At 40.4% G+C, this 11,608-nt stretch overlaps 1 protein-coding gene across 1 annotated transcript; it reads left to right on the forward strand.

The window, feature by feature from the left end:
• The first annotated feature begins 579 nt into the window (after positions 1 to 579).
• Positions 580 to 4,160, forward strand: LOC142626140 (cyclin-dependent kinase inhibitor 5-like). The gene is made up of 3 exons (XM_075799926.1): positions 580 to 1,236; positions 3,260 to 3,463; positions 3,596 to 4,160. Exons 1-3 carry the CDS (start codon positions 797 to 799, stop codon positions 3,663 to 3,665), a joined length of 714 nt encoding a protein of 237 aa, XP_075656041.1. The 5' UTR covers positions 580 to 796; the 3' UTR covers positions 3,666 to 4,160.
• Positions 4,161 to 11,608: the final 7,448 nt, after the last annotated feature.

Raw genomic sequence — 11,608 nt, forward strand, 5'->3', positions numbered from 1 at the left:
GATTGTCTTCTCTCTCTCTCTCTCTCTCTCTCGAGCAAAAGATTCTCTTTGTCCTTACTTTCTAAGGATTTTAAAACGGTTATAATTAAATAAAGAAATAGGAATTTTAATTATAGGACAAAAGATAAAATAATAATGTTAAAGCACAACAAATTTTATAATTTGTCTTTTGTGGGAGTGAGTGATAAATTCTGATGAGTGTAAAATGATACTAATATACTAAACACATTCTATTATTATTAAGACTATAAAAAAAAAATCATAACTTATCATTATATGTTATAATTTTTTTTTTTTTTTGAAATTTGTGGCCTAGTCCAAAGAAACACCAATTTCGTCTCTCTTGTCTTGATTTTTATTTTTGGATAAAAAATATTGAAATTGTGCATTAAATGATAAATTCAAATAAAATAAAAGGGAGAGAAAATGGAGAAAAACGTGAGAAGTTGAAATGAAAGTACAGTGGCCCTCTCATTGAAAAAAAAAAAAAAAAAAAAAAAGTACAGTGGCCCTGACTTCCCGAAACCCTACCACCATACCACAAAATAGATATAGATAGATAATTAAAAATATATATATACATTTGTGGGCTGGGGGCACTACAAATAGCACCGTCCCCCTAAAATTCTCTCTTTCAACAATTTCTCTCTTTGAGAGAGAGAGAGAGAGAGTTTCTTCAGTAATAAGTTGAGAGGAGAAGAAGAAGAAGAAGAAGAAGAAAAAGGAGGAGGAGGAGGAGGAGGGAGGAGAGCATAGAATAGATAATAGAATAGGTTTGAGAGAGAGAGAGAGAGAGATGGGGAAGTACATAAGGAAAGCTAAAACAAGAGGAGAGTTAGCAGTGATGGAAGTATCTCAGTCCTCTCTCGGGGTCCGTACACGCGCCAAAACCCTAGCCCTTCAGAATTCTAACTCTAACTCTAACTCTTATTTACAGCTTCGTAGCCGCCGCCTCCAAAAGCCCCAACCAAACGTTGTTGCGAATGGTACTCACCACCACCACCACGACTCTAAGCGCCACAAGAGCTCTAACGCCACCGCCGCCACCGCCACTCCCACCGCTAACGACAACAACGGTAAAGAGTCTCATATCCAGAATCACGATGAGATTGTGGGTGTGGGTGTGGGTGAGGTGGACACTAATCAACAAGAAGACAACCTTATTAATAAAACTGATTTTGGGGTTCAAGAAGCTTCTTTCGGAGAAAATGTTTTGGACTTTGAAGCTAGAGAGAGGTGGGTCTTTCTTTCTTCTTCTTCTTCTTCTTTTCTCTTTTTATTTTATTTTAATCTCTGTTGTTTGCGCTGAGGAAACGAGCGAAAAATCTGTCAAATTGGATTATTGAATCATAGGGTTTCTTTTTCCTTTCTTTTTTTTTTTTTTTTATTATTATAAAATCTTATTCGCAGGGGAGGGAATTTCTAGATTATGTTCGTTTTATGTTTAAGCTTGAAGACAGAGAGAGATGGGGTTTTCTTCTTTTCTTTTTTGTTTTTGTTTTTTCGGTTAATCTGATACCTCTTTTTTGTTTTTGTTTTTTTTTTCAATGTCTATTATTTTCTGAGAAAAAGAGGGAAAATCTGGGAAAATTGATTTTGAATCATGGGGTTTTTCTTGTTTTTATTTTTATTTCATTGGGGTTAAGAGAAAGGGAGGAGGGACTTTCTGAATTTAGTTCGTTTTCCTGGGTTTGGTAGCAATTATTTTGGGTTTTTTTTTTCCTAAGCTGTTTGGTGTTGTAAAAAATGGTGGGGAATTATGAGGAGTTTGAAAATTTTAATCTTGGGTGTTTTCATCTTCTTAATTGAATATTAATACAACTAGTAGTACAAAATTTTGAAATTCTACGTCTTGAAGCATCTTATAGGGTTTTCAAAGCATAGTAGAAGTTGGGCTTTTGAATGTGTTTTGGTTTGAGAAGAATGTGATTGATAGTTAATTACTGCAACAATTGTACACTTTTTTCATATTGGGGGAGAATCAAATTAACAGAACTGAAGATAGCAATATTTGAATTTTCTTCATTTTATTTTATTTGGGAGTTTATTCAAAATTTGTTTTGATTGTTCAATATTTTTTAAAAGCTACTCTCTGTTTATTTTGATTTTTTCCCATTTTTTATTAGTGTTTTCTTTCAAAGGTCTGTTTGTAGTGTTTTTTTTCCCCAATTCTTTGCTAAGTAATAAGAACAAGAGTAGTGGATGAGGGCCACCAAGCATAATCCCAAATTAAAAGAAAAAAAAGCTACGTTTGTGTTTTAATGTTTTACCTGCCTGGAAACAAAAAACCGCTATTTTTTTTTTTTGAGTGAAACGTTCAAAACTGGCTTTCTGAAATTTGAAGAACGTATTAATATCAGAAATCTATTATTATTTACTGCTGCTTTCTTCATTATATATTCTGGCTAGTAGAGAAGAATAGCTGCTACTGTTTGTTTGTTTGTTTGTTTGTTTCTAATTTGATTGTTCTAATTTGAATGTTTATAGGCTGCTTTGTGCTTCTTAATGATGTTTTTATTTGTTTCTAAAATTCAGATGGTACTGACACATAGGCTTCGAAATGAAATATATCCTATATTTTGAGGATATTGATCCCATTGCATTATACTTAATTGGAAGGAACAAAATTTTTTGTGCAGTGCCTTTCTTTGGCCGTAACTTGTTAGACTCAAACTAACCTGTAGGCTGGTGATACACGGACGTAAGAGAAAACTATTATTTGATACTAGAGGAAACACCCATTTAAAAACATCATAGAATAAAAGCTCAAAAAATAAACATAATTAATTAAAAGAATTTAATTGCACCACAGAATTGCAGTCTTCTATGGAATTTTGGTGACTGAACCATGTCTAGATTTTTTTTTTAGAGAGAAAATCGTCTTAACGTTTGCTTCTTTGTGTTCTGTTGCTATCCTGTATATGATTGGTGGGGTCTTATTACAATTGGGAAATGTATGCGGGCTATATCTTTCATAAATTGGTGCAGGGGAGCAGAAGATTAAAAAAAAAAAAAACCAACAGTGTGATGACACACAAAAATAATAGTAGATACTATTCCTTACTTACGGTATATTCTTTTTCATGTGGATATTTTTTTATCATAAAGTCCAACTCAACTCTCAGCTTTAGGTGCCACCTTTTGTGATATAAAACCATGCCTTTGAGTTTTCTGTAATCTTAATGCTAACAACAGGTGTATGTTGCTGGTAGTGTTTTATTTATGTTGTATTTATTAAAATTAATCTCTATTGTGACAGGAGCACTAGAGAATCCACACCTTGCAGTCTGATTAGGGATCCAGATAACATAAGAACCCCTGGTTCCACTACCAGGCCCACTTGCTCAACTGAGACTAACCGCAGAACACAGAATGCAACGCAGAGGCATATCCCAACATCACATGAAATCAATGAGTTTTTTGCAGGTGCTGAAGAAGAGCAGCAAAGACAATTTGTTGAGAAGTATGCTACATTTTGTCCTCCGGGTTTTAAAAAAAAATTTAAATAAGTTCTCTTGCTTGTAAAATTCAAGATCCATTTACATCCCGTGAGCGGATATAAAATAATGTTCATCAATTTGGGTTTTCTCTGCAGGTACAACTTTGATCCGGTCAGTGATAAGCCGCTCCCAGGGCGATATGAATGGGAGAAATTGGACCCTTAGAAGATATCAGTGTTCCATCAGAGTTTCTTTTCCTGCACAGTCTCAGTTGATCTTGGAGCTTAGGATTTTGAATTAGCAGGAGGAATTAGTTTTAGTTGGAATGGTGATGGTTTTATTTCCATTTTTCATCACCCCAATCTTACTTGTAAAGAAAAGAAGTAGGACTTTCAAAGATATGGGTAGACTAATGGTCTGTAACATAACAGAGGTAATGACTTTGTGAGTTACACAAGTAACACAACAAATACAAATCAAGGTCCTTTGTCTAACAGATCATCTGAATATGAAGAGGGGAAGGGAAAGTGGATTTGTAAGCTGTAGGGGTTAGGGTTGTTCAGCCAGCCAACTAGGTCAGTAAGTAGAGTCTATGTGGTACAGAAAATTTACTTTTTTTTTTTTGGTACTGTATTTCTCCTTCCCTCTCCTTTGTCAATACTTGTACTGATGGAACTTTGAAAAACTGTGGAATAAACATGACCCGTTTCCCTCTCTTCATGTTTTGTCTCATCCTTTATCATTTTACTATGTTGTGCACGGTTAATCTTTGGCTTCTTTAGCAACACGTAAGACAATGCATCTTTCAATCAGCTTTTGATGATGCTGCCTCTCATTGTGCTCTGAATTAAAAAAACAACATTGTTCAAAACCTACTTACTGCATTCATTCATGTGAGAGACTGGTTGGTGGCTTGGTGTTGCTGCTGGTACTGGTGGGGTTACATTATTATTATTATTATTATTATTATTGGTGAGTGACGTATGGGAAGAATCTTGTCCCTCTCTCTCTCTCTCTCTCTCTACTATCATGCTCCGTCGTCGTCTTGTTCCTTTCTAAATTTTCTCTCCCCTTACCTCAGGCCCGAGATATGAGATGGTTGCAATTTTTTACAAAGTAGGGGCCAATTTACATTTTCTTTCAGTGGATGCACAATAATTTATAACACGAGGTACATGTCCTGCAGCGGAGATTGGAAAGTGACAAGCAGATGCAGAATAATGTCTTCCCACGAGCCATTATGGTTTCTTTAACAAATATAGAAGTTTAAAACTTTCATTTTAAAAATGATGGTTATAAGAACCAAAGAAATACATCCAAATTTCAAACAGTGAATTTCTGAATAATTTGGTGTGCCCATTCAATCACGCGCAGAGAGGGTAGGGGGGACGCTTACGAGATCTTATCATTACTCTAGGAAATACAAGAAAGGAAAAAAAAGAAAAAGAAAAAGTGGGAGATCTTATCATTACTCTCGGAAATATAAGAACAAAAAGAGAGGGAAAATGAGCCATATGATGTTGAATTAGATACTAGAAAGAAAAGCTTATGACTAGGTGGGGTTGGTTTATTCAAAAACAAATTAATAATGAGAAACATGGGGTTTAACGAGAGATGAATTTCATTGGACTACATATCCTTGGTACATATTCTATTTTAAAATGTTGTATTCAATGCATAAAACTCTCATTTATGTTAGGTCTGAGAAAGTTTATAGTAGGAAATCTTATCCTAATTTTGTTTGAAGAGGCTGATTCTTATACTTAAACCCACAACTTGTTGTGCTTTGGTAAAGGACACTTATCATCACAGCAACAAGACTCGACCTCTATTATGATTAATATAAAACCAAAATGCTTCATCAAACCAACCAGAAGGCTATAAGGTAAGGTGATCCTGTCTCCCCATATTTATTTCTTTTATGTGGACAAAATCTGTCATCCCAGCTGAAGCAGGAAGATAGAGAAACGAATATTCATGGTGTGTCTATCTGCAGATGGGGGGCCAAGAATAAATCATATGTCGTGCTCCAATTAATGGAGGAATGCCACTTTTTGCAAAGGATATTTATAAGACTTTGAGAAGCTCATTTAGGCCCGCATGGACTTTAGGATCTTCATTATGAAGATAGAGGGACAAAGTACAAAGATAAATCTTCACACTACGAAGACTTCATAGTTAAAAAGTACCTACGGAGTTGCTAACAGTTTGGATTCAAATAGAACTACTGCGAGTGCTCAAATGGTAATGATGAGAAGGTTTTGATATGAAGGATGAAGCAAATCTGTTTAGCAAAGGCGCTAATTAGAGCATTACTCAAGACTTCATCGTGAAGGCTGACTCTCTTAACTACAATAAAAGGACAAGTTACAGTAAGCAAATCTATTGTTCACTGTTACGAATCTAACATATTTTGATTAACATGGAATCAATAAAAATAGGGATATCTTTTACTGATTCAAATACATTAATTTGGAATAGAATTAGTTAAAGAAAAAAGTTTAGTTACAAAATTGGTTGTAGCTTAAAGCTGTAGCCAAAATTAGTTGTAGCCTTAGGCAATAACCTTCCTCTATATCTTTTTATTAAAAATAAATTTTGACAAATTCACCATTGAATTACATCTTCTTCTTATATCCTCTATGCTTGTAAAATTTTTAGAAAATTAAAGGTTAATATCTGTATCATTAATAAATAGTTTAAATTACAAGTTCTTGTAATTTAAAATTAAACATAAACTATAAGTTTATAGATCATATAATAAAAATATTATCTTTTTTTTTTGATAATCTATAGTAAAAATATTCAATTAATACAAAATTTGACACATGTATTAAAATCGTAAAGAACACGTAATTCAACAGTTAGATTTTCAAAACATACAGTAATGTTTATTTTAGTGAGTTATTATATCATCATTTGTAACTCATAACTTTTCGATTTCTTACATCTGCGTAACTCATCATTTCTAACTCATTATTTATAGCTACTCATCTCCTATACTTTTTAAAAAAAAAAAAATTCATTAATAAATGATAATTGCACTATATATAACAAACTAAAAATTCCAATTGCAACAAAAATATTCTCACAAAGGTACGACAACTTATATCTTTTGTCAACTTTGTTTTTTTCTTTTTTTAAAGCTATTTATTCTTTTCTCTGTATTCTATCTGTGGGGAGTAAAAGGACCCAAGTGGGCATATGGGCTTTTGGGCTGTAACATGGAGGGCCGACCTGCTCCAAGATTAAACTCTATGGGTTGGCTCATACGCCGAGGGTCTGAGGATACAGCCGAGGACGAGCTTCTCCTCGGACAAGCCCTAGAGAATTCAAAGTTTCATTATGAAGGTCAAAGCACAACTCTGGAAAGACTAGTAGTTAAAAGGGGATATCCTGAATCTTCTAGATGCACCAGTATTAAAGAAAATATCAAGAGTAAAGGCTGCTACCTCCGCATTAAAGGCTCTGCACCTACCTCCCTGGCCGCATTAATGGGGAGGTGACCCCTGAACAGTGAGGTGGAAACTTTTAGTCACTGTTTAAAAAGTATCAGGGAAGGAAGTATAAAAGGGGGGTAAAGGCCAAAGAAAAGGGGGATCGAAAAACTAAGAAAGAAATTAAGAAATTGTAATCTTGAAGAAGGAAAGAGAAATAATAAAGAAGTAGTCCTCGGCTTGAGTCCGAGGAGATCCATTTGTCATTATCGTACGTTATTTACTTATGTTTGTTTATAAAAGCCTGTTATCAAGCTCCCAACACTTCTAACCTAGGTTTCAAGTCCACACTCTACAAATTTTATTGTTTAAGGCTCATTGGGCCTGAGCCCGTGACTGTCGTTGGGTCCAGGTGCAATTGTGCACTTACAATGGCGCCGTCTGTGAAACCTGGTTTAGAAAGGTTGGGATACCATGGCGAGCCTAGGTTCTCACCATGCGAGTCACGGGGATCACAACCGGAGAATCGTTTCGAGCGCCTTGAGCGTCGAGAGGATCGTGAGGGAAGTGTCCATACGGAATACCCGACGCTAGCCATACTCGTGGTGGGGGTAGCACCATCACGAGGAGGGTTCTAAATCCATGCGAAGGAAATCAATCGTTTGAAGAGAAAGTTACGTCGTGCTAAACGTAGGTTTTCACCGTCCTCATCTAATCCTTCCTCGGAGGAGGATAGGGGAGGTGGTTACGGCTCGAGGTCGCGCTCCCCACCAAGGCAACGTCCTCCGGTGAGGACGACCAGCCAACTCGCGCAGACGTAAGAAGCTTCATTCTAGGGGCTTAGGCAACGATGCTATGAGTAGGGCGTTGCACCAACTCTCCAAATCTCCATTTACACGGAGGATTGAGAAAGGAAGGCTTCCCGAGGTTTACCCGGCCCACTTTTACCATCTACAATGGCCGGACGATCCGGATGGAGCACGTGAGTCACTTTAACCGAGAGGATGGCGGTGCTACTCACAACGAGACCACGATGTGTAAAGTTTTCCCTCCAGCCCGGGGACCTGTTGCTATGAGGTGGTTTAACGGCCTTAAATCGGGGTCTATAGGTTCGTTTGGGGAGCTTACTAGAGCATTCGCTTCGCGGTTCATTACGTGTAGCAGAGTCCCTCGGCCATTAGACTCGCTGTTATCCATGACCATGAGGGAGGGGGAGACATTGAAAGCATACTCCGACCGTTACTGGGAGATGTTTAATGAAATAGATGGCGACTTTGATGAGGTGGCGCTTAATACCTTTAAGGTAGGTCTTCCTACTGATCACGACCTGAGAAAGTCTTTGACTAAAAAGCTCGTCTGCAGTGTACGTCGCCTCATGGACCGTATTGACGAGTATAAGAGAGTGGAGGAAGACCAACAGCAAGGAAAGGGTAAGGAGAAGGTTATCCCGCAGGAGAGAAGGGATTTCAGGTCGGACAGGTACCACAATAACAGGCCGAGGAGAGATTACATTGGGCGGTCCACCTCGGCAGCACCTCGGGCCGTGAACACCTGTGTTCCGAGAACCGATTACATCGATTTCGGAGAAAGTTCGTAAGGAACCCTTCTTCAAATGGCACGATAAGATGGCGAGGAGACCTGCGAAGAGGAATCAAAACCTCTTTTGCCGGTACCACCGGGATGTGGGCCATACGAGGAGAACTGTCCGACCCTTTGGAACCACTTGGAGCGGCTTGTCGGTGAAGGAAAAGCGAAGCGGCACTGTGCCAACCTAGCGGGCGGGCGATTGATCTGGTTCAAACAATCGAGGAATAATTCATCTCGGCCGGCTTTAGGAACAATTAATGTTATTTTTGCTGCACCTGGTAGGACCGGTTCGACTCCCACTAGGGTGATGGCAGTTTCCCATTCTCGGGCCGAGGAGGCGGTGCCGAGCCGAAGAGGTTGAAGCTCAATTTGCTCGTCTTGGGATTTTCGAGGAGGATAAAGTAGGGACTATCCAACCCCGTGACGATGCCTTGTAGTTACGCTTAGGATAGGGAATTATGATGTGAGGAGGGTGATGATAGATCAGGGCAGCGGTGCAGATATCATGTACCCTGATCTATTTAAGGGGTTAAGATTGAAGCTGGAAGATCTTACTCCTTACGACTCGCCACTTATAAGCTTCGAAGGGAGGTCTGTTGTGCCGAAGGGACAGATTCGTTTGCCCGTTCAATCCGGCTCAGAAACGGTTGAAGTGGACTTCATCGTAGTTGACGCGTACTCTCCATACACGGCCATCCTTGCCAGACCTTGGCTGCACGCTCTGGGAGCTGTCTCCTCTAGTTTGCATGTTAAAGTTAAATTCCCCTCAGGGGAATATGTTGAGGAAGTTCTCGGCAGCCAATCGGTGGCCAGGCAATGCATATCGGCTGCTGATGCGCATCGGACGAAGCCGAGTCTTCGGCTTTAATCACCAAAGACTTATAGCGGTTAACGGCTCACGGTTCATGCAGGATGGTGACGGGAGAGGAGACACATTGTGAGGAGTTAGAGAAGTTTCCGGTAGCCGATAACCCGAGAGGTTCTTCCAAGTCGGCATACTTTTGCCACACCAAGAGAAGATCGAATTGTTAGACTTTACGAAGGACAATATTGATGTTTTTGCGTGGGATCCTTACGAAGCTCCGAGGTGTCGATCCGAGCTTCATTTGTCATCATTTAAATGTCAACCCAGCTATTGTTCCGAGAAGGCAACCACCTCGGCGCTCTTCCGAGGGAGAACATTCCGAGGCTGAAGGAAGAGGTGCTTAAACTCAAGAAGGGCGGGGCTATCAAAGAAGTTTTCTACCCCGAGTGGTTGGCCCGCGCGGTTGTTGTTAAAAAGAATAATGGAACGTGGAGGGTGTGTGTGGACTTTCTTGATCTAAACAAGGCCTGTCCCAAAGATTCGTTCCCATGCCGCGTATTGATCAACTGGTGGATGCCACTGTCGGACATCCTCGAATGAGTTTTTTGGACGCCTTCCAGGGTTACCACCAAATTCCCTTGGCATTGGAGGATCAAGAGAAGACTGCCTTCATTACTCCGACGGGGAATTATCATTATAAGGTCATGCCATTTGGTTTGAAAAATGCTGGGGCTACTTACCAAAGAATGATGACCAGGATGTTCGAACAGCAATTGGGGAAGACTATTGAGGTGTATGTAGACGATATGGTGGTAAAGAGCAAAACGATACCTTCACACGTGAGAGACCTGGCTGACACCTTTCAGGTGTTAAGAAAGTTCAAGCTGCGCCTTAATGCCTCAAAATGCTCCTTCGGCATTGGGTCTGGAAAGTTTTTGGGGTACATGATCACTCATAGAGGCATAGAGGTAAACCCAGCACAGGTAAAGGCTATTCAGGACTTGCAGCCTCCTCGCAACCCAAAAGAAATCCAGAAATTGACCGAGATGATTGCCGCATTGAATAGGTTTATCTCTCGGTCAGCTGACCGATGCCGTCCCTTCTTCCAATTGTTGAATAAGTGGAAAGGGTTTCAATGGACTGAGGACTGCGTGTTAGCTTTCCAACAGCTTAAACAATACCTTTCTCGGCCACCCATTTTGTCTCGCCCCGAGGCGGACGAGGTCTTGTTTGCTTATCTGGCAGTGGCCGTACACGCGGTCAGCCTGGTCCTTATCAGGAATGAAAGTGGGGTGCAAAGACCGGTCTACTATGTTAGTAAGTCTTTGAATGAGGCCGAGGTACGCTACTTGCTCTTGGAGAAAGCGCTTCCGGCCATAGTTCATGCCAATTGCCTCTCAAGGCAGTGTTACGCAGCGCCGACTACACTGGTAGGGTGGCAAAGTGGGGAACCATATTAGGAGCTTTTGACGTTAAATACAAACCTCGCACCTCGGTGAAGGGCCAGGTCCTCGCTGACTTGGTGGCAGAGTTTACGAACCATTGCCGAAGAGACTGCAAGGAAGCACGCATGGATGGAAAATCAGTTGGTGTGATCACGGCCGCAGGGCCTTCGACTTGGAAAATGTATGTGGATGGGGCAGCTAATCAGAGAGGGTCTGGTGTGGAACTTGTTCTGATATCCCCAGAGGGAATTATCTTTGAAAAATCTCTAAGGCTATCATTCTCGGCTACTAATAATGAAGTCGAATACGAAGCAGTTCTGGTAGGCATGAACATGCTACATAAGATGGGTGGAAAGGAATTCCATGCATTCTCGGACTCTCAGTTAGTGGTCGGCCAGGTCATGGGGACCATGGAGGCCAGGGATCCAAGAATGCAAGAATATTTGGCCTAGGTCAGGCGTCAGCAAGCAGAATTTGACTCCTTTGTCTTAGCTCACATCTCTAGGAGTGGGAACACTCATGCCGATTCCTTGGCTACGTTAGCAACGTCCTCGGCTCAGGACTTGCCCAAGATTATCCTTGTGGAGGATTTGCTGGAGCCAACTCTTATCCCCGCCAGGGCGGCTCGCGTCCATCTAATAAGGCTTGGACCTAGTTGGATGGACCCAGTCGTATATTTTCTTAAGAACGACATCCTTCCTGAGGACAAGTCTGAAGCAGAGAAGGTGCGTCGGAAGGCGCCACATTTTTGGCTATCCGAGGATCAGAAACTGTACAAACGATCCTTCTCAGGACCGTACTTATTGTGCGTGCACCCTGAATCAACGGAAGCACTTCTCGAAGAACTGCATGAAGGGATTTGTGGAAGCCACACTGGGGGAAGGTCCTTAGTCC

This window comes from Castanea sativa, chromosome 2 (assembly GCF_040712315.1).
Source record: "Castanea sativa cultivar Marrone di Chiusa Pesio chromosome 2, ASM4071231v1".
Taxonomy (NCBI): Eukaryota; Viridiplantae; Streptophyta; class Magnoliopsida; order Fagales; family Fagaceae; genus Castanea; species Castanea sativa.